The sequence below is a fragment of the Gadus chalcogrammus genome, chromosome 3 (assembly GCF_026213295.1).
Source record: "Gadus chalcogrammus isolate NIFS_2021 chromosome 3, NIFS_Gcha_1.0, whole genome shotgun sequence".
NCBI lineage: Eukaryota > Metazoa > Chordata > Actinopteri > Gadiformes > Gadidae > Gadus > Gadus chalcogrammus.
Window position 1 is genome coordinate 16,724,907 of NC_079414.1, and position 22,990 is coordinate 16,747,896.

At 44.4% G+C, this 22,990-nt stretch overlaps 1 protein-coding gene across 5 annotated transcripts in view; it reads right to left on the reverse strand.

Moving 5' to 3' along the window:
• inpp4b (inositol polyphosphate-4-phosphatase type II B) overlaps positions 1 to 22,990 on the reverse strand; it is a 119,051-nt gene that overhangs the window by 48,920 nt on the left and 47,141 nt on the right. For all 5 annotated transcript variants that reach the window (XM_056586325.1, XM_056586323.1, XM_056586324.1 and 2 more), the window contains 4 exons: positions 14,665 to 14,776; positions 9,493 to 9,562; positions 6,664 to 6,811; positions 1,338 to 1,468 (listed from right to left, as the gene is read on the reverse strand). In XM_056586325.1, coding sequence (XP_056442300.1) covers positions 1,338 to 1,468; positions 6,664 to 6,811; positions 9,493 to 9,562; positions 14,665 to 14,776 — 461 coding nt within the window. The remainder of the gene's footprint in view (positions 1 to 1,337; positions 1,469 to 6,663; positions 6,812 to 9,492; positions 9,563 to 14,664; positions 14,777 to 22,990) is intronic.

Genomic DNA, 22,990 nt, shown 5'->3' on the forward strand with positions numbered 1-22,990 from the left:
TAACCACAACACTGTACAAACACTTGCTATTGGTTAATAACAAAAGTTGTCCCCGTTTCTTTCATTTGGTAGCATTCTTTTTTTTCCATCATGTGCTCTGAGTACATACTATACACAAATGCAACAAAGCTGCAAGAAGTCTCCACAAAAGACTTGATTTATGGAGTAGATTGTGTATAATTTCACAATAATAAGACAATTTTATTGTTGCATTTGAAAATAAATCCTCCATTGCTGCATTGTGCAAAGTTTTATGGTCAAGTAAATCAAACCTGAATGGCAACAAAAATGAAGCAAGAAATGTAATTTTTTTCTTATTTATGAAAATAGGAAGATTGCTCCAAATTTTTGATTGATATTTGCTCCAATGACTTGATTGGATGCTTACAAATAAAACCAAGTATCCAAAGTCGCCTGATGGAACCAATTTGATGTCAAGAGTAAAGATCAACATACGCCCCAGGCTAAGGCGACGATTGGCTCTCTTTGAATGGGACGGTGACATTGTCATCTCGGACACAGCAGAACTTCTGGAGGGAGACCCTTACACAAAACATCCAAGGGGCAGAGAAACTCTTTGTTTTCTTTTTGTTTCTGTTTCGAGTTGTTCTACTGGAGATACTCATGGATTTCAGAAAGGGATTTTAATAAGGGTATTTCTGCAGGGGCCAGCACGGGGTGATATGAAACCTTTACAGACACTTTTTTTTTTTACAGTTTACTACTGCTGGCCTAGTTTGTTGTTCGCCAATTACACGCTTACAGATCCACGCCTCCAGCAAAACGGTTGGTCGTAACAAATATGAAGAGAAAGATAGTGAAACCTCCCGTACTCCCAGATTTGTGCTGGTCTGCCCTCAGATATTAATCTAAAGTTATATTTGTGAGACTACTGACAATGTAACAGTAAAGCCTTTTATTTTAGATGATGAAAGTCTACATTACAAAGTCTATGCTAACTAAAACTATAAATGCAAAATATCGTATCATTAGATCTGTGAAACACAGGCCATGTCCTTTGAAAGCCCAAAACATTTTAAGTGGGAATGTAATTATGTTTGTCTTTGCGAGGGAGTGTAAGTGTGTCTCTCTTTATGTCTATTAAAGTTGATCAGCATAAAAGTTGCAGATGTTTTCAAGTGTTTGTGTGTGTGTATTTGTGTGTTTTTCTTTTTATATCCATAAGTTTTGGTATGCAAATGGAAAATATATATATGGCAACTATGTAACTATGTAGGTTCTGGGCATGTGTTTTGCATGTTTGAAGGCAATTCTATGAAGGTGTGTATCTATGTATGTGCGTGTGTGTGTGTGTGTGCGTGTGTAAGGAGGCGTACCAGTGATTTTCTCCAGTTGGGCCAGCGTGTCCTGGTAGGAGCTGACTAGGCCTCCATACTGTGTGATCACCTCCCTCCTCAGAGTGTCCCAGTGGGGCGACAGATCCCCCAGGTCTCTGAGCTCCTGTACCCTAGATAACAAACAGAGGCGCACACAAACACAAACAAAAACACACACACACACACACACACACACACACACACACACACACACACACACACACACACACACACACACACACACACACACACACACACACACATACGAATGAAGCAGATGGAAAATCACACAGATCTCCATAACAGCCTGTGGCTAGGACAAAATACTGAATCACAATCAATCAATAACGAATATCCTTCTCCATGGCCTTCTAACGTTCTCTATATACATGTCTAAACATTATGCCATGTATACAAAAGTGAAGACTATTTCAACATAACAATGAGGAGAATATTGAGGAAACTGGACCATCAAAATCAGTTGCAGACCATAGCAACTAGCCTTTAAGGGAGAGGGAGGGCAGGAATGACATCAGAATTCTCTTTGTTTAAATAACCTGCTCATGACCTCGTCTAAAGGATAAACTACATTTGCATTTGTATCAGACACATCAGAGCGGATGGCCTACACGCCAGATTGAACAGTAAATTGCGGTGAAAGTATAGGAAATACTTCAGAGACTTTACAATGGCGTTACGGACAAAGAAAAAATGATACCGGCGGTAACCTGATGATTAGAAGTCCAATTTGTGGGTAATTAGTTACAACCCATAGAACCTGAAACGCGGCTTGTGTAAACAATTCTTTAGAATTGTTTGTTGAAAGGAATATAGCTGCATCATGCAGCACTCCAAGCTGTCTTTATCTTGAAAGACTTTACCCAGAAAGAATTTCAATAACATCAGACCGAGAGAGATCTAACTTAAATAATGCTGTTTTGATGTTTACTACCTTAGCCCTATGTAAACCAGATTAATTGTGGAGGTAAGCATTCTGTGTCCACAGTAAAAATACTTTCTTTCCTGTGTAGCTCAATTTGGTGGGTAGCTCACTTTGCAGTACCACTGCCAAGTGAAAGGGTTTGATTCCCACTTGGTTTTGAATCCCACCAGGCCACAAAGGCTAATAAATGTATCTACTCACAGATTCTCTGGGTTATAATCACCCACTTATGGCAGAACGTAATAAGCATTTGAATCAGGGACATCAGAGCAGACAGCCTACTCGCCCTATTGAACAGTAAATTGCAGTGTCACGATAGGAAATAATTGAGGGAAATGTATAATGGCTTTCAGGAAAAGCTAACAATGATGTATGCATTGTTCCTCGGATAAAGACTACACTGTGTAGACAATTACAACCCATAAAATGCGATAGCCTGCTTGAATGAGCAATTCTTCCGAATTTTCTCAATAATGAGTATCATTGAAAGAAAAGTGCGGAAAATATGTACTAGTATTTAAAAAGCACATCAGTGGTAGCTGTTATGTTATAGGGCCATATGTGCTTCTGCTTGTTTTCTTCCCTCTGCCAACGTAGTGAAAAGCGCGTGAAGCAATGGTAATGGTAAGATAGGATAAGCTTCACTGATCGTATTCATTGTACGGCTTTTTCTTTCACAGCGGGTCGGATGAAAAACAACACACGGTGACATGATGACCGGCCTCTCTCTCTCTCCCTTGTCTCTGCAGTGGTAAACAAACTTGGTGCAGTGAACTGCCTTCGGGGACAGGGGTAGAGCCACACGCTGGGCGACTGCGCCGCTTAGGAGGTGGTTGTCGGTAAGTAAGGCTGCGCTTCTGGCAGCGGAGGCATGGGGGGCTTCTGGTCTCTTAAGTGAACGGAAAGCCAGCCGACGTACATTACTGATCGAGAGCCGCATAGCCGTATCTTGCGGCACTCCCAGCTGTGTTTGCCTTCCGATGTTTTATACATACAGAATTCCATTTATGTCGCACACACGCACACACACACACACACACACACACACACACACACACACACACACACACACACACACACACACACACACACACACACACACACACACAAACAGATCCAATTTAAATAATGCTGTTTTGGAGTTTATTCCCTTAGCCCTATGTAAGCCAGATTAATTGTTGAGGTACGCATTGTTTGTCCACAATACACAACAAATTTGTGTCCTGTGTATTTTGTATAGCACGAGACGGGGTTTGATTCCCTCTGGGTTTATTTCACACTTGGGGCCCCACGCACTCAGAAAGGTTTCCACTGGAAGAAATGTACTAAGACACACTGGGTAACAGCAGCCCCCAAATGAGCTACAATATATCTATAAACAACAATTCAACAGGAACAATCCCCTCTGCATTACTAAATACTGATCACAACTGTTCTTTTAATATCAATGCAGGTGTGGCAATATACGATTTTAAAAGCATGCTGATGTCTCAATGGTGTGCTAAAGACGGCAGTTAGAATGGAGGTAGTCGGAAATTGTACTGGAACACCATCGCTGGTGTAGTGGAGATGCTAAGGTGCATTTCACAGCCAGGGAGATCTTTGCAGGTCCTACTCCACATCTCTCTCTGGTTTCAATCAAATATATTGTTTGAAGCACAGCCACTTTGCCCAAAGTGGCCCCCTAACACCCCCAAATGTGCCATTTTAACCAATCAAATAGCAATATTCTCTGATTTTCCCAGGGTTTATATAAGGGCCCTTTCACAGTACTAGACAGACACAGTGGTCTTTAACAAATTGCCACAATTCCCAATAATCCATACCATCTGTCTCTCTCTCTCTCTCCAAACCACGGTTATTTTTGCGTCAGGATGTGGAAGGGTAGCTTTACACGCTGACAGACCTGTTATTTGGTGTCAGGGGGGGCAGCAACAAGGGCTTAGGGCTGCGCAATGCTGATTACACAGTAAATAGGGGAACATGTTCGTGGCCAAATTAAGGGGATAAGGCAGCGAAAGGGGAGAGAGAAAACCTATCATTGTGTCCCCTCATCAGAGCTCTATTGTCCAGAAGAAAGTATAGAGGGGAGAAAGGTGAGGCAGAACCAACACCTGGTATTAGATTTGCTTTGTAAACCGTACTTTTATCCACAATAAACATTAACTATTACTCACTTAATCGTGGTTAAATAAGCAAAAGAAAGAAAAAGAAAATTGTGGCTTGAGGCTTTCTCTTCCTGTTTTGCAGATTCATCATTTTTTTCTGGACAGGTAGTTAGTCATTGGCAACAGATTGTCGCAGTTGGTCAGAGGCCATCTAACTAAGAAAACAATCCATGCAACTTAGGGAAGTCCAACAAAAGAAGACCGGAACAAAGAAGTTAATAATGAGAACGTTTCAATGGAGCCAACAAGCTAAATAGGGGAGAAAAATAGACCAAATAGTATTACAAAATAATTATCAAAAACACTGGCAGCATAGTAATAGTCAGTGTTTGACTCCCTGGTGAGAGGATCTGGGTTTCTGATCTGGGATCTGAGCAAGCGGCCTAACCACACCCGTCAGTCCCTTTTGATAAAGGCCTCTCTGAAAGGACAAACTAATAACACTATACTATAACAACGTATTCAAGAGCAAGTGGCTGTAAAATGGATTGCGGAAGAAAGTGGACTCAAGAATGTAAGGCAGAGAGGACACAGGCGAGGAGGAGCTGGGGTGAAGCAGACACAACAGGCTTACAGAATGCCTCGTTTTGTCCCCTCCAAAAGCCCTGTCATGGAGCCTCCTTTTATTTCACGGTGTGTTATACTGTCCGCTCAATTTAATCACAGAGGGGTTGGTGTCGCAGGTCAATCCAACCTGTGTGTGCGGAATGCCAAGCGATCTGGGTTGTTTTCTTCACAAAACACACCGTCCCGGGGAAAAACGGCCGCATTTAATGATCACACCGTTTACGTTCTCAGAGAACTCACAGTTATATGAATATGATTATGGGTAGACATTGATAGCTGTCTGGGGATGTTATATCAAATCAGTTACGCTGATAAGCTCCATTTTTACAAAATCTAACACACACACACTAACACCGTAACAGAGATTCTCCCACTGTACATTGATAGTTCATATTTAATGAAGTAGTAAAAGAGGACAGATCGTCTGGCAGTAGCATTCTCAAACAATATATCACAATGTCACTCCATTCAGATTTTTGCGCCAGTAAAGCACTTAAAAAGCAAATAGCTAGCAGCAGCATTGTCAGACTTGGCTAGCTGGAGAGGCTCCGGAATCCGTGGAGACTTTTATAACCACATTGATGTTGATTATTAAACATATCAACTCAAATATAGCCACTGAGCTATCTCTTGGAGGCTTGATTGGACTGAGGAGCCTTGACTTCTAACCTACTGCGGACACACATATGCTGCCGTGGAAACACTAAACCATTAATTACGTTACAGCTGGTTTGACTTTTGTTGAAGTATCATGGCAAATGTCTTCAAAGACTTTTGTGGACATTCAATGGATTGTGAAATAAACAGCCTCCATCAATTCATCACTTGCTGTCGTATTATTAAAGCTCTGATTGCATCATTGTTGTTGAAAGTATGTGGTTTACCTGTTGTTGCACTTTGGACGTATTCAAGCCTATGGGCCAGTTTACCTTTACATATGAGCAGGCCGATATTAAAACACAATGAACTGTCTTAAGGAACTCTAGTGGTGCCTCAGGGGGAGGACATTTCGATTGACTTTCTGCAACGCATTGGGCTCTTTGTTAGACAGGGAACAAGGTAGGGATCAGCTGTGTGTGTGCTTGTGCCCACATCATCTTGACCAGCTCCTTATTCAAACTGCACCCTAATGAGAAGGCTGTAGCGGTTTTGTGGTTTCCATTGCTCTTAGGTTATGCATGTTATATAACCCATTCAATGTGTGTAGATTAGGAAGAATTCGCTTGTGTTGGTGTGTTGGAGTGTGTATATGTTTGTGTGTGCATTTATTTATGCATGCATGTCTGCATGTGTGTGCATGTTTATGGGTTGGTGTGTGTGTGTGTGTGTGTGCATTTGTGTGTGTTTGTGGGTGTCTTTGTGTGGGTGTGTGTGTACTGAAGAGGGGGACAATGATTGCAGTGTTTCAGAACGGAGCAGGTGAAGTCCCCTTTGAAGTGATAAACACGGATGAATAATGCATAGCTTCCCCACGACGGCTGCTAATCTTAGGGAATCATTTATGCCTTTTAAAATGTGCCTTCAAGAAGTTAAACACCTTGATAAAAAATCAGCCAGGAACCAACAGAGCGGATATCAAGTTCAACTTTAAATACTGAGTTAAAGTACCCCTGAGCTCAGAGTTGAGTGAGTGATGCAATGGGCTTACCTTGTCGTGTCTTCCTGAATGTACAAGGACAGCAGCTGCTTGGGCAGGCTGAAGGAGAGAGTGCATTCCTCCATTTGTTCTCGGACCAGCATCCACTTGCTGTCCACTGTCTGGAACCTGTACACCTTGCATACAGGGTTCTTGAACACTTAGAGAGAGAGATGGAGAGAGCGGGGGAAAGAGAGAGAGAGAGAGGGGGAGAGATAGAGGGGGGGGAGAGAGAGAGAGAGAGAGAGGGGGGGGAGAGATAGAGGGGGGGAGGGAAGAGCGAGTCCCGAGAAAAATTTAGAGAAGGATATTTGGAGAATTCAAAAAATACAGAAGAACTTGAGACCAATGTCATACCGCAATGACAAATGACCTGATCGACACAAACAAACAAATTCAAACTTTTTACATTTCCAAGACAGCGAAAGGAGCGTTCAAAGCAGCTTTCACGGATGGGGAGACTCAAGGACGCAACTGTCAAGGAACGTTGGAAAGTGGCAAATGAAATTCTATAATCAATAAGTGTGTCTGAGGTAGATAAGGTGCTGCTGGTCCTCCAGGAAAAGGTCTGAACTCTTTTCCTTCACCCCCGCGGAATTAACTCAAAAATACATTACCACGTTATGGCCCCCATAACCATTTCCTTTTCTGTGTTTGTTGTACAGTGATGGATTTAAACTACGACCTGTGGGTTTCCAAACGGCACTCTACAAAACCCCTCACATCCCTCATATACCATCCCGTTCTCTGATTGGACCCTGTTTGCATTCCGTCCAAACTCCTTCGGTTTCGATTGGCTAATGGCAACAATTGAAGACCGGAGGACGGAGAATGTGAGCTGTAATGCTCTTATCTGCATGCTGGCAGCAGAGGGCAGGGAAGGCACAAGCAGAGCCGCAAGCAGAGTTAACAGCTTCCCTCTCTCTCTCTTCATTACCGCAGTGTGGAAGGGAAGTCACTCAGTAGTAAGTCAGTGGTGAAGTACCCGCGGTGGAACTCTGGTAATCTCCCCTCTGTGGCGCCACATAATGTTGCTCCGGGTACATTGGAAATGTGGATGTTTTGTTGGGCTAAAACCATCAGCTGCACCACCACACCTTCAGGAAATATCTATTCCAACAAGCAATGCGTTTGCAATGCTAAGCTGTTTACGAATATATAAATATATCTGTGTATGTCTATGTTTATATATGTATAGATAAATACATATTTATATTAATATACCTTTATCTATTCTGTCGAGCTCAACTGCTAGCGCACGCCATAAATACTGCCAGGGTTTGGGGTTCCATTCCCAAGAGATTAGGCATTTTATTCTTCATGAAGTCGGGGGGAAACTCTGCACCGGCATTGGCCTACACTACAGACTTAGAATAAATGTTTTATTAGTAAAATAAAGTATACAATATACACAAGGCTGGCCATAGCTAGTTTGTCCGCCAACATTAGTGGATATAGACGAGCAGTATTAGACTAAGTGAAGAAGCGCGGAAGAAAGGAAGGAATAAAGGAGAGAACGGGTGAGAGGGTAAGTGAGGGGACAGATGGAAAGGGTCCGGGATGAAGACCCCAAACAGCCGCTGACGCCCACCTTCATCCCAGAAAACAGATTAACCTGTGACCCCGACCCCCCTTGTAGGACCATGCTAATCTGACAGCCAATCAGAGTGCTGCGTGCTTTCATCTCGGCTCTTAAGTCAATTAGCACCCGGAGCTCCTGGGCATGGGCCCCCCTGGCTGCCATTCGCACCCCCAGACCCCCTTTGGGAAAGATAATAAAAAAGAAGAGGCCCCTAAATTGAGTCAATCGACCCTGTGTGTTTGTGTGCTGGGGTAGGGGGGGGGGGGGGTTGGATTGTTTTGAAGGCTGGCAGCTGTGTACCTTTGCGCCAAAAAACGCCACTTCCTGGCTAATCTTAGATTGAGGAAATGACAATGACACCATGACAACCGGTCAGGGAAGGAAGATGAGAAAAACACACACAAACACAAACACACACACACACACACACACACACACACACACACACACACACACACACACACACAGACAACACAAACACAAGGAATGGTTTGAAGAAGAAAGTTGCGAGAGGAGCAAAGAGGTTAGAAAACCCAGAGTCATGGAAGAAGGGAATCAAAATGAAAGCTAATTCATTCTCATTGAGGGACCTCGAAGCTGTGGGAGGTCTGCTTTCTGAAGGCCAACCACATTTCACCTATAGTCAACACATTCCTCTCTCTCTCCATCTCCATATTTTCCAGAGATGAATATGGTATTTTTGGAGTTGCTTCCTAATTAGCCCAACCCAGCTGGCGATATCGTCTGCCACTCCACTAAGAACAAAGGATGCTTACCTAAGTGTGAGACCAATATCATATCCCCCATTGTTAGTCCTCTCTCTCTCTCTCTCTCTCTCTCTCTCTCTCTCTCTCTCTCTCTCTCTCTCTCTCTCTCTCTCTCTCTCTCTCTCTCTCTCTCTCTCTCTCTCTCTCTCTCTCTCTCTCTCTCTCTCTCTCTCTCTCTCTCATTGTATTTATCTCCAGCTCTCCAAAGAACTCCCAAGGTCAACTCACCCAAGCAGCAATAATCTACATTATTTAATTGAATGAAAAGTCTCTGGAGAGACCGCAACTCCCATTTCTTGCAGGGGTTATTTAAGGGCACTGCATTATAAGTTCATACATGCTAAAAGATGACCAGACTTGGGGAAAATGCTACGTTTTTAGCGAAGGTTAAATGCATTGAATTTTGTGAATTATAAGATAAAGATAATGTTTTTTTATGTTACCGTGGTAATGGACAGGGCAAATTATAGGTGTGTAATTAGTGAACATTACCGGGTCCTGTAGCCAGGCAGCTCTCTCTGTTGACGCAGGCGTGGGACGAGGACTCACACACCATGGCACACTGGAGAGAAGAGAGAGAGAGACATAGAGAGAAAGATACAAACAGAAAGAGAGAGAGGCTTAAAGTAAATGGCAGCTCATTTACAAGGTACATGTGGAGGAAAAGAAGCCAGTGATTGACATATGGAAATAAAACTTCAACGGTGGCGATGTTCCATCCATATCTCCTTTGATTCTCCTCCATATGTCTGTTACGCCCACAACTCTCATCCTTCAAAACGTTGAGCGTTCTCCACCTCTGCTTATCCCTGCTCACACACAATATCAAGGTGTCTCAACAGCCGACACTCTTGCAAAAGCTACGCTACGGCAGACAGACAAAGCCATTAAAACAGTTCCCATTAACGCACCGTAGCAGTAGATAGAACAGTAGACGTTGAGCTGTGGGGTCCTGCGAGTTCAAAATAAACTGCCTCCTCCCATCCGTGTTTGACGAATGGCGGGCGGCAGCAATGTGTGCGAGTGTGTGTGCGTGTGCTTGTGGTAGCAGAGGGATGGCAAGGTGTTAAAAAGAATGTCCCAGCTGTCAGGGAGGGAGGCTGGTAAACGTACAGCAAAGCTTTTGTCTTCAAGTTATAGAACAATTTAATTGTGTATAATCGGCCAATTGGATATCCTTAGGAAGTGTCATGAAAATAAATCATGAGATGAATGCAGCTCGTGAGACAAACAAAGGTCATCATATGTACATTATTGTCATCGCTGGGAACAGAAATCATATTGTCCATCCAAACAAAAGAGATTAAATGAAGCCGGATCTGTTTGTTCTTTTACAAGGACTATTCGGCCGTTCACATTTCTCCCTCTCCAACATCCATCCTGAAATTCAACCTTGGAATAAACAGGCTGTTTATTTTTCCTCGGTGGAGGAGCCTCTGGCTCAGTGCATCATGCGGTTGAATGTGAGAGAGGACGGCACCACCCAACAAAAGTCAACAGCCGCGGTGGGCATCTGGTCCAGGGATGTATCCCCGAATCCTCAAACCATGAATGTTTCAGCGGGAGTCAAATCCAAAGCTTCAGTGGACTCCAGAAATAAAACACCAAGCTACGAAATGATGACGGGGGGTATTATGGGATCCAACACAAGCTCCTTTGTACTCTTGTCTGGTTTTCATAAAAACCTTTTTGTACGCGCATGATATTTGCGTTTCTGGCTTGTATCTTTGTTTGTGAATGCATTGTAAGTCGATTTGGAGAAAAGCGTCAGCTAAATAAATGTATTATAATGGGATCGATGAGCATCATCACTGCTGGTATTGCATGGCCATTACATTTCATCTGTATGTATAGTGAATTACTGGCATAAATTAGAGACCGCCACAACATGGGCTCGACTACACAAGAACTTGGGGAACATACTGTGTATATTCGTTCATAACTATGGGTTCAGATATTATCATGACAATTTCAGTAGTTCTGTAGACCCTGGGAACTTTGAACATGCAGGTTAGATAATATATAGACCTTTTACATACTATTACTACCAATAAGTACTATTAAATAGTCCTCTAGCACCTTACTTGAAGGCAACTTAGAGTGACCTATAGCTATGAGTGTCTTAGTAGCAGGGAGGATAGAGGCATCCTGCCTTATGGTGCCTACAGGTTAGACTATTGACATAGGGGATCAAACCCTGTAACGTTCAGCTGGGAGTTGACAACATAGTCATTATCTACTCTCTGCCTCTTTTACAGTCAGAAGAAGTTGTCACGAGAAGAAGCCATTGTATTGTTTTTTCCATCTTTACTGACTTTGGTTGTGACCGTATCCAGCACACTCAAATTAAATCTGCAGCCCGTGCTTCCCACTCGGTGTCAATATGAATCACTCCTTGGAGGAGGGATATTGAAAACGCTATTGATCCCACCAAACAGCAACAAGGAATTGATTTTTTTCAACAGGTTGATGCGTTGCACATCACCCCCAAAGTGAGAAAAAGCAATTTATGATCTACGATGGGGGACTTTTAAGTATCCCATATTAAGTACTAAAATATAATCAAATAAACAGAATCAATGGATGCATTATGAATGGGAGTACCTATAAAGTTCCTATACTAAGTCGTGTGAGGAACAGACGTTGGCACTCTGCCGATACATCTGTCGTTGTTAGACATCGGGCGGCAGTAGCTCAGAATGTCTAGCAACAATCTGGCAACCAGATGGTCGCGGGTTCAATCCCCGACGGAAAGACTTGAAGAGTCACGGTTTCCCCTGACTGCTGCTGCGAGCTGGCTGTTCCCTAACCCGGATGACACCCCGGCTGGTGTATGAATGTGTGAACTATGAACAGGTGAATGTGAGGCAGTAATTGTAAAAGGCATTGAGTGGCCCCAGCTATTAAAATCGCTACATAAAGGCAGTCCCCCGTTACTGATGCTGAGCGTTCCTCCATCGTATATTCACTGAGGCCAGCTTGGTCATCGAAGTAATGGTGACAGGCAACAATCTGTCTCCATCTATCTGTGTCATCTGTGGCCACCGTGACGGACTGTTTAACACAGTTTAACAGCTGCCATGCGTCTCTCTCTGTCTAAACCTGTCCCCGGAAAAAAGGGTTACTAATGACGGCGAGGTGATCTATCACTCCCTCGAGCTGGGAAAGCTGGTCTGGAATCGGATGCACACCTCCAAGGGGACCCTACATCCACTACGCACTAAACGAAGCCACGCATGTACAAAGACACACAGACACAGGCAGATACAAAAAAACATTCACACACGCACACACACACGGCAGGATATGGTACTAGAAATCAGCACTCAGAAAACACTGTCCCACACAACTGCAGACACACAGAAACAACAGATTCACATCAAAGAGGAAACTACACTTGCTGCAAGAAATGAGCAATTATCAAACGAGCCTCGCCCTTGAAGTGAAAACGATACAGGACGGTCAGAGCCCGCAGCTGGAGACAGCAAAACCTCTCTCTGGCTGTGTTTCTTGGCAGGGAACGGCGTCAGTGATGGCTCTTTGATGGCCACAATGAGTAAACAGACATGATCAGGAGGCCCCTGAAGCCTCTGTCTTGTTTCATCCCGTCTTCCTCTTTATAGGGTCAAATGGACCTGCGTCATCGGCTGCAGAAGTAATGGAGCACCCTACTGGCTCCAACTTCTTATGGGGGTGCACATAAGCACACACTCAAACAGACACACACACACACCCAGACATACAAACGCAAACACGCACACACACACATGCCAACTAACATCCCCCCACACAAATACACACATATCCACACACATGCACACGCACACACACACACACACACACACACACACACACACACACACACACACACACACACAAACACACTCATCAGGCTTGGGTGGCCAGATTGTGGGGGACACAATGGAGAGCGTAGCAGGGAACATCCTATAACCAGCATCAGAAAGGCAGGGCTAGTGTCACTCAGCCATGCAAGAGAGACACATACGTACACACAATGCCATATATTGCACAACATTCAACACATCAACATTCCTTCCTTGTTTGAATAGTCTGCCAACTATCTCCTTATCTCTCTTTTTCCATCTATTCATCATTGATCCTATATTCAGCATTGATCATTCTAATGGTAATACCGTTCAGCATTAAATTTGGCTTTGGCGTTCAGAGAATCTCTGTAATTTAAAGCTATCAGGTCACTCTTGCAAAAGAGGCTTCTAATTTATCTGTCTTTTGAAAGGTTTTAATCCATGTGCAAACATGTACATTTATGTCAAACTATATCACGCATAATGGATTTTCTGCTTACGAGTTATACCGTTATGATATCTAAGCTTTTTTTTGCACCAACAGTACTAATAAACCTAAAACCCCCACAGCAGAGAAAGAGAGAGAGAGCGAGAGAGAGAAAGTGGGATAGAGACGGAAAGAGAGAGAGAAATGTTAATTCAACTCTAAAAACAGCACCTCCTAGGTTCTACGTGCCCCTTGTGACTAAAATCTCTGTATTTCTTCATTACACCAAACAGATTCCACAGAGAAATATTGGGAATCTGAAGAGAAATGTGAGTACATACAACTTTGTTGCTTGTCAGGCAGCATCCCATGTGGATGGTTCAATCGTCAGGCTGCCGTCAATCTAACGTAGGAACACACCGTGCTCAGATCTGCTCAATCTCTCTCCCCTCTTTATGCCTCTCTCTTCGTCCTTTTCTCGCTCCCTCTCTATTCATGCCTTTCTCTCTTTCTTATTCCTTATTTCTCGCCGTCTCTATGCATGCCTCTCTCTTGTTCCCTCCCTCCCTCTCTCGTTATTTTTCTTTCTCGCTCCCTCCCGCTCTCTCGCTTCCTCCCGCTCTCTTTCTCTCTCTCTGTCTCTCTGTCTCTCTCTCTCTCTCTCTCTCTCTCTCTCTCTCTCTCTCTCTCTGTTAGCATGAAGAGTGGAGCTCAGCAGTGTGAACAGTATAGAAGGGGATTACGAAGGGAAGAATGGACTTGATGGACAGGATATATCTGCTGCTTGGCCACATTACCACAGACTCTGACAGTAGTAGAAGGCTGTTACATGCACGCAGAGTACTAGCAAGGCTGGATATCTCTCTCAAAAAACTTTTTTGCTTTGCCTCTTCTTCTTGGAGGATTTTCTATTGTGCAAGAACATAGGAAGTGATTCGCAAATTTATGGCAATACATTTATTACTCATTGTAATCATGCAGTCCGAAAGATAGAAAAACCGACAGACACACACATATTCATATACACATGCACATGCACATGCAAATTCACACGCGCACACACACACACACACACACACCAAAACCCCCACACACACACCCCCAACCAACACAGACACAAACACAATCCCCTTGGGCTTGGCTGAAGTTTTATTTAATCTCAGCAAGGCTACTTGAGCAGTAACAGACTAATCCTATAAGCATTAGCACCAGGAGTGTGGCAAATACACACACACACACACACACACACACACACACACACACACACACACACACACACACACACACACACACACACACACACACACACACACACACACACACACACACACGCGCACACACACACACAGACACACACACGTATATGTACAGAGAGTTCCCTCTCCCTCTCTGTCCCCAACCCCGCCTCACCTTCTGCGCCGCGGCGTCTGTTGTGATGTGGTCCATATCCGCCTCCTCCATCTCCCCTACCCTCAGACGACTCACCACCACCGAGCCCCCCGCACACACACCATCAGAGGACCTGCGGCAAGACACAGAGAGAGAGGGAATATCAATATGAATCCATATTTCTTAGTGGTAAAAACAAATAGAATAGCGGGAATTATTAGATACTGGCTTCTCCGCCTCGCGGCACAGTATGCACAATGGGCGAATTAAAAACCTGGGTCCTTGCAGACCCCGAGCCCCCTCAACGGCCCGTTGAGATGCATATGAAAATACCTTATGCATATTACATACATGTGTATACAGTAGTAAACACAAACACACACACGCACACGCACACACACACACACACACACACACACACACAGACACACACGCACACACACACACACAGTAAATATCATACCAACCAACCAATGGTGGGCATATAATCAAGTTAATATTAATTATGCTACTAAATTCACTATTAACAGATCTAAATATGCCTACTGCTCTTTGATGACGTTGCAAGGCAATAATGTCTCCAAAATGGAGAGTTGTTTTCAAAGAGAATATTCTCCTTTTGCTAGAGTTCTTTGACATGTTTGTGTTGTTTTGACTGCTATGTAGCTTGACATGGAATTTCCATATCTCACCTGCGGGAGTCTGGCTGTAATCTCCTCAGAGATGATGTCAAAAGGCAGACGACTTAATGTGACACACATTCTGTGTCCTTTGACAGTTACCGTCTGGTTAGAAACATTCTTGTCATAGCGAATCTAAAGGCTTTAGCGTTTACAACTGCGACGATATCACCTTGGGGTAATTAACCAAACCGTGGGTTGAGTTGTTGGCTGACGCAGCGCTATCTGCTAAACTCAGCTCCCTTTACCCACTGTCGACAAGCTGTGTTTAAATGGATCTATTTACACGTGCGCTGAAACAGGCACAGCTTCCCTAATTCTGTTAATTGTGTTTATTTATAGATGTCTTTTCTTTGGACCTCCAACCTGCATTTGAGTAAATCAACCCTGTTTTTGAACAAAATGTATTTTTGTTTGTGCTCATACGAGAGAAATAGAGGAAAGATATTCGTACATATGCACAGTTTTTTTTTTATTGATGGCAAATCCCTTTTTTCAGTTCAAAAACACTGTTCCAGGGTAGAATTTCCTGGAACAGGAGGGGGCGACGAGGAACCCAGCAGTGGAAAGCCAGAGACAAAATGGGGACCATCAGAGACGCATCAGGAACGCATTATCCCCTCTCACAGCACGACTCGGCGACAATGAGGAAAACAATCGGGTTATGATACACAGGGAAATCTACAGGGAGACAATGCTAATGATATAATTTCATCCACATAGGCTTGCTATGCTAACTTGGTAATGCTAAGTCCTCCTCTTGATAACCACTATAGGGAAATTATAGCAGGTGCTGATGCTAACGCTAAGTGTAGAGGGCCTCCATAGAAACTATACCTATATCAGGAGGAAAACGATGCCAAATTGTCCGTGTAGCTTCTCCATAAAAAGGCCACATTTCGATATCAGGGAGGTGGCCAATAACAATCTCTTAACCAATGACGTTGCTATGATTAAGGAGGTAATAGAAAATCTATAGTATTGGCTGAAAGACAGACATCCTCAAAATGAAGAATAATGATCCCTGGACAAGGCAGGAGCCAGTTGGACCCGCTGAAATAGAGCTATCCGTAATGCACTCACTTTCACTCCATGCTGACAGAAATTATGCCATGTCCAAGAGCCAGCTAATGGTTCAGAGAGAGAGAGAGAGAGAGAGAGAGAGAGAGAGAGAGAGAGAGAGAGAGAGAGAGAGAGAGAGAATAAGAGAGATATAAGGAGTAGAAAGCTTGGCAGAGTCTTAGAAAATGGCAGGCCAGTCAGGAGGGGAGAGAGAGAGGCGCATTTCAAGGCCAGGCCATCTCTGCTGGGAAGAGGGGGAGGAGGGAGTAAGTTTGATGACTCCCCCCAGGGGAAGGCGAGGTGGGAGAATAGGTGCAGAGGGAAAAGGAGATCCATCCGGAGCACCGGAGGAGAGGATGGGGAATTAGGGAGGGACGGAGCCGGGGTAAAAAAAAATAGAAAAGCGGGTGCAGTTTGGACAGTGTAAGTTTAACTTAGTGTCTTACAACAGTCCCAGAGCAAGGGAAGTAATGTTGGCTGGATTATAAATCAAATTAATGTCCCTTGCTAGACACCTGTCTCAGCGTTTGCTTCTCCACGCTGCCCCCCCCCCCCCCCCCCTTATCCTTCATCCCACATCACCATCATCCGCCTTTCCTCTCTGTTCCTGTCTCGCTCTCTCCCTCTCTCTCCGTCTCTCCGTCCATCCCCTTCCCCTCCTAACTCTTCTCTCGCTTCTCTCTTCCTCCTCCTCACTCTCCCTCCCACTCACTGTCTATCTCTCTCTCTCTCTGCTGAGTACTGGGGCGCAGTAGAAGAAAGTCACCCTGACTTTGAAAAAACAGTGTGAGCTGACAGTCGCCTTACACATAATGGAGAGAGAGAGGGCGAGAGTGAGAGAGAGAGAGAGAGCAGAGGAGATTAACATGCATCACATTTAGTGTTTGGTCTTCCCGAGGCAAACGGTTCTTGTAGCTCGGACCGGCTACTCTTCAGATTGTCTCGGTCCATCCACTAATGAAAGTTCCCGACTGGAAGCAACCACGAGGACATCTGTAGAAAATCTCTCATGGATAAATGATTTATGCATATTAGAGAAAGAGATCAAGAGGGATGCTGCCAGTTACAGATCTACCGGTTATTATACCCACACAATATGAGTTATCATATATCTATACCTATAACTATACCTAGAGTACTAATACGAACCTCCACAGTATATAACTGTGGGTGCTTGTGCGTCGTATAGATTATTGATTTATGCTTTTGGGAGTTATTAAACCTATGAATAGTTTCGATATATCAAAGCTGTACTTTTTGCACCCACAGTGCTAATAAGAAACTGCCCAGCTCATATTGAAATATCTCTACATATATTTTGGTGAAAAAACAAATCTGCATATCTACTGCACTCCTCCATCGATGTCATGACCCCCACCACAACCACTACCAACACCCCCATGCATCCCCCCGGGCCCCCCCATCTCTCTCCGTGCCTCTCTCCGTCTGTTGGAGCTGGCGTGGGCACAAATCTGCAGATTGCTCCTTGCCTGAGATCTCATCCTTCCATAAATCCAATTGGCCCAGGATTACTTTTATGACAACACTTAATCAGACAGCTTTGTTAAAGTGACAAAAATAATGTGCTTAAAACCTTCCGTCGCCGCGAATCTGGCACCGCTGAAAAGGGGACGTCTTATCAAGGAGGCAACGTTCTATTTAAAAAGCTGATCTCCATTTAAAATCCCATCCCGCCGGTTACACAAACACGCCATTCCCCCGTGTGCCACACGTCAGCGAGCGTGGGAGTCCTGGCGCCCGATGGCGGCACTGGAACTGACTCTCTTCACGGTATCTCCCGAGGCTCTGGACGGAGATGGGAGGTTTGACGGCGTCTCGCGCTGAAGCGCTAGCTGTGACCCCTGTTTGATTCCCAGCTTCGGTCCTGCGCTTTTGTTCGAGCGTCCCATTGCCTGGTCCCTCTTCACTGTTTCGCCCCATACAAGCAGCCTCGTGAGACCGTCCTGATCCCGAACCCTCACGTCATCGTGGTTTCTGTCTGGCCTGGATCCCATAATTTGAACGGGAGCTCCCTTCCTCTCAATGGGATCCATGGGGTTTTAGTTTGTGTCGAACAAGGAGTGCCGCAGTCTGCCAAATTTAATTTAATTTTTTCCGCCAAAACAGATTGAACAACGATGTTGAAACTGAAAAAGAATAGCAGATATCTGCAGAGGGGGCTTTTCTCTTATAAGAATTTTTTGTTGCTTTCAACAGAGTCATAAAGAGTGAATGGAGCCGAGGGTCCCTCTGAACCACTGGAGTGTATTTTCTTTTAACAACGTCAGGCTGCAGCCATATTTGGAAATCAATTGCTTTCCAAGCAGTATTCAAGTTTGGGTTTCACTATGAAACCAGGCTGGGCAGCAAGACTGATATTCATAGTGAAAACCAAACTTGAATACTTTGATGATCTCACAAGGCTACCATAGAGGCATAGAAAGTCCATTCAAAATATAAACACAGAATAATCTGAGACACCATATTACTAACTTTGCGAGATGTAAAGAACATTCGGGGGCATTTTTACAAAAGCATTGTGTGCTTGGACACAAACAATGTTGTTTTCCTAACTAATGATTGCCTCAAGTTATTCGACTTTGCATGATCTGCAAACAGTACTCCCCAGTGTTACCATGATCCTTGTCACACAAGAGAAGGTTACTCGGCATCAGACAGAGGTTTTTTTTGTACACACTGTTTGCCGTCCAAAAGAGGAAGCTATAGAAGGGCAGTATGTCGTCAGGAAGCACTGGCAGAGCTAACTTTGAAAAGAGATAGGAACTGCACCAACGCATTAAGCTACTGCAAATGGAACAACTGTTGTTAGACGTTTCCGACACGACTTTCACACTCACACCCACTTGTTTTACATCACAGGTCAGACTCAAATGAGGCAAGCTGGCTCCATAAGACTCTATCTTGAGTACATACACTTCAGCAACAGAGACTTCATTGAAAACTTCATCAAGAAATGTTCTACTTTGACCTATTTTTAGTCAGGGAACTGTCGAGATACAATTGGTGTCAGAGAGACTCTTTCCAGTTGCTGGCGACGGTTTAAAGGAGTCGCTACAATGTCATAAAACCCTTTGCAGATCTCAATAGAAACCCATCAGGGCTAGAGGGGGAAAATACTTTACAGCTCTAAAACCTTCTTACAATATCTGAGCATTCTTGATATGAGATAGGCCCTACCATTTCCTGGAGAACTTCACAGATTGCTTCTTACACTCTCATTCTCACACCCAAACAAACACTGTCATTGTTACACTCGCACACACATGCTCTATCTCGTTCTTACACACACACACACACACACACACACACACACACACACACACACACACACACACACACACACACACACACACACACACACACACACACACACACACACACACACACACATTCTTATTCATACACGCACATTGTCACACACACACACACACACACACACACACACACACACACACACACACACACACACACACACACACACACACACACACACACACACACACACACACACACACACACACACAGGTACACAAAGTCTTTCTCTCTCATCCATGCACGCACATTGTTACATGCACACACGAGGAAACCTCTCGGGCAGTGCTACGGCTGTCAGGTGTGTTCCTCCCCAGGAAGCAGGCCGAGAGGCAGGCTACTGACAGGGGAACCAGCAGGGCCGCAGCAGCTCAGCCCGTCACCACCGGCCCCTCATTAGGGGCCCACACTTCAGCAGTGAGACAGGGGGGACACACGCACCACCATCTACATCTGCTTTCACACCCCTCACCATGCAACCTGTCCTCCGAACACCCAGCGCCTCCGGGAGGACAACCTACCAGCCAACACCTCGCAACGGGGAAAGATGTAACGTGTCCGCACGTATCAAAAAAGTGAAGCGCCGAGGCACGGGGACACAAACAATGAACAACAACAGTTACAGTGACACGTCAGGCAGTGAACTGCGGTCGGGGTAGTTGACCTATATAAAAAGCAGGAAGGAGCTAAGTGTAGTGACAGATGGGAGATGGATGGAGGACGATCGCTACACCACCACGAGGGCTTTAGTGGAGGTGGGGCAGAGTGGAAGTGAATAAGCACAGGAGTGTGGGAGTCAGCGGTAAGGGGGCCGGGTAGTGGGGAGGCCTGGATGCCGGGACTCCATCAACGTGACATCACCGCTGGCATTGTTCAAGCAGCCGGGCAGACACGCGCAGTTATCGCACACACGCGCACACACGCCCACACACGCGCACACACTAACTGGGCCTGTGTGGAAAAGTCCCGCCCCACACCCACAGTGTTTCCCTAATAAAGAACCCTGCTCCCGATTCCTCCTGATGAGGTAAACAGAGGCCGCATTAGGCTTCATGTAAAATTCACTCCGACTTGCTTGCATAAGTGAAGAGATAAAATATGTGAAAAATATATGTGTGTTACACTGCACAAACTAGGCCAAATTGCATCATCTTCCTTAAGTTGATATTCATCACTTAGCGGGGAATGCAGTGGACGGTGGTGTTTGAGCACGTGAAAGGTCGCAGGTAATTATTCTCATGTGAATAGAGGGCAGACTGGGAGACTGGATATATATTTACAGAGTATTATGTGTGTTATCGTTTCACTGTAATATCCGGGGCCTTTCAGACTGGATATGGACTGTTAGAGGCCTTCCGATTAAATGCACTACATCATAAGAAGGAATAGCACTCAATGACAAGAATGGAAAAGAGAATTTGCTTACAAAGGAACGCAACCCTAGAACAACAAAAACAACAATGACAAACGATAGAAACATTGAAACCACACGTCACCCTGGAGACCTGACAGCCACTGCGTGAATCGCACGGCGCCAGATGTGTGTTAGGGAGAGGCAATTTGTGCGACGGTAATGTGGCCTGGGGTTTTGGATGGGAGTTAACACTGTGTCAGATCCCCCCGTCGCAGCGCCTCAATAATGTATACCCCCGTGTCTTTATTTGGTAAGTAATTATGGAACGCCCCAGCGACACACAGAGGCACGTGTGACACGGTGATCGGAGAGCGTAAACTCACAATCAATGGGAAACATAATTGGATTTGGTTGTGCGCACACACTCACACGTACACACTGCCATAAACATACACACGCAAACGCACACGCGGTTTGCTTCTGTGAACTATCACCTGTAGATTTTCAATACATCGGACTAATTGGCGCCGGGACTCAACTTAATTTATTGAAAGCGTGTGTCTTCAATGTTTGTGTGCATTTATCTGTTCTAGATAACACAATACCATGATATTTCAGATGATGCAATAGGAGTGAGAGAGTGGAAAGAACTGAGCAACCTAACCGAGGGATTGTCACCACTCACAAGTTTCTCTTGTTTTTCCACTCTTAAAGAGCATGTTTTCAAATGAAACCTCAAGCTATCCTAAATAAGAACAGATCTGAAAGCATCTGCAAAACATCTAAACATCGTGTTTTCAAATACCCCCGCGATGTCCCAAGACACTTGCATTGTCTCAACATAGAGAGAAAGAGGGGGAGGGAGACATAAAGAGAGAGAGAGAGAGAGAGAGAGAGAGAGAGAGAGAGAGAAAGTGAGAGAAAGGAAGAGACAGTGGTATTGGGTATTGACAAAGTGTTGGAGTGCAACAAAAGAGAGAGTGCGATGGAAAGAGATAAAGATAGAGATAAGTAGAGTGAGATAACATAAAGGGAGATGGGGAATGAGAGATAAGGACAGAAACAGAGAGGGGGAGCAAGAAAAAAAGAGAGATAACTATACCGATAAAGTGAGGTAGAGAAAAATGTAACCAACATCGCTGCTATTGAGACTGAGTCTTCATGATCATCGTGATAAAGGCCTCATAATCATTTCTCAACAATCTGCGAACGGGCTGACAAGCCAGTGTCCCTGTGTGTTTACGTAAAAACAGATGGCTCTCGCGCAGTAATTGCATCTGAGGGGAAAGAAGCCTACTCACGCTGTATCTGCAACGACAGTTCCAGACAACCACCCATCTCTTTTTTTCGCTTTTGCTCGGGGGGGACGGTGGCGGCTTCTACTGGTGCAGTTTTGCTTGTCTTCATCGTGTGTATCATTGCTCACATTCAATACGAAAAGATTGAAGCCTACAGGATTGCCAGAGAGGATTGCGCTGAGATTGGAACCATTAAAGTGTGTACACGGAGAACACAACAACAACAACAACAACATCAACAACTACGAGCAGGCTCAAGCGTTCTGTGGGCTGATATCTGTCATACTCCTGAATTAGCATGAGCTTAAAATGCTGCCTGGGGTTGGAAAATATAGAAAGGAAAAGTGAAGTATTTTAGCATTTATTTTGTGTCCGTGTTATTTACTCTTTCAAAAAGACAGCCTTTTTAGGAAATTGTGATTGATGTGGTTTGAAGGGTTATCTGAGGTTGTGTATATATATTTATATGACTGAGATGAAATAAATGTTCTAGTGTAGTAAACAGTGCTTCTAAATAAATTGCAATGCTCTTTTATGTTCGAGTAATATTTGACTACGATGGTTACTTGCCATCTCCTGTGCGATGCAATTCGTCAAGGCCTTAGCACACAATAACGACT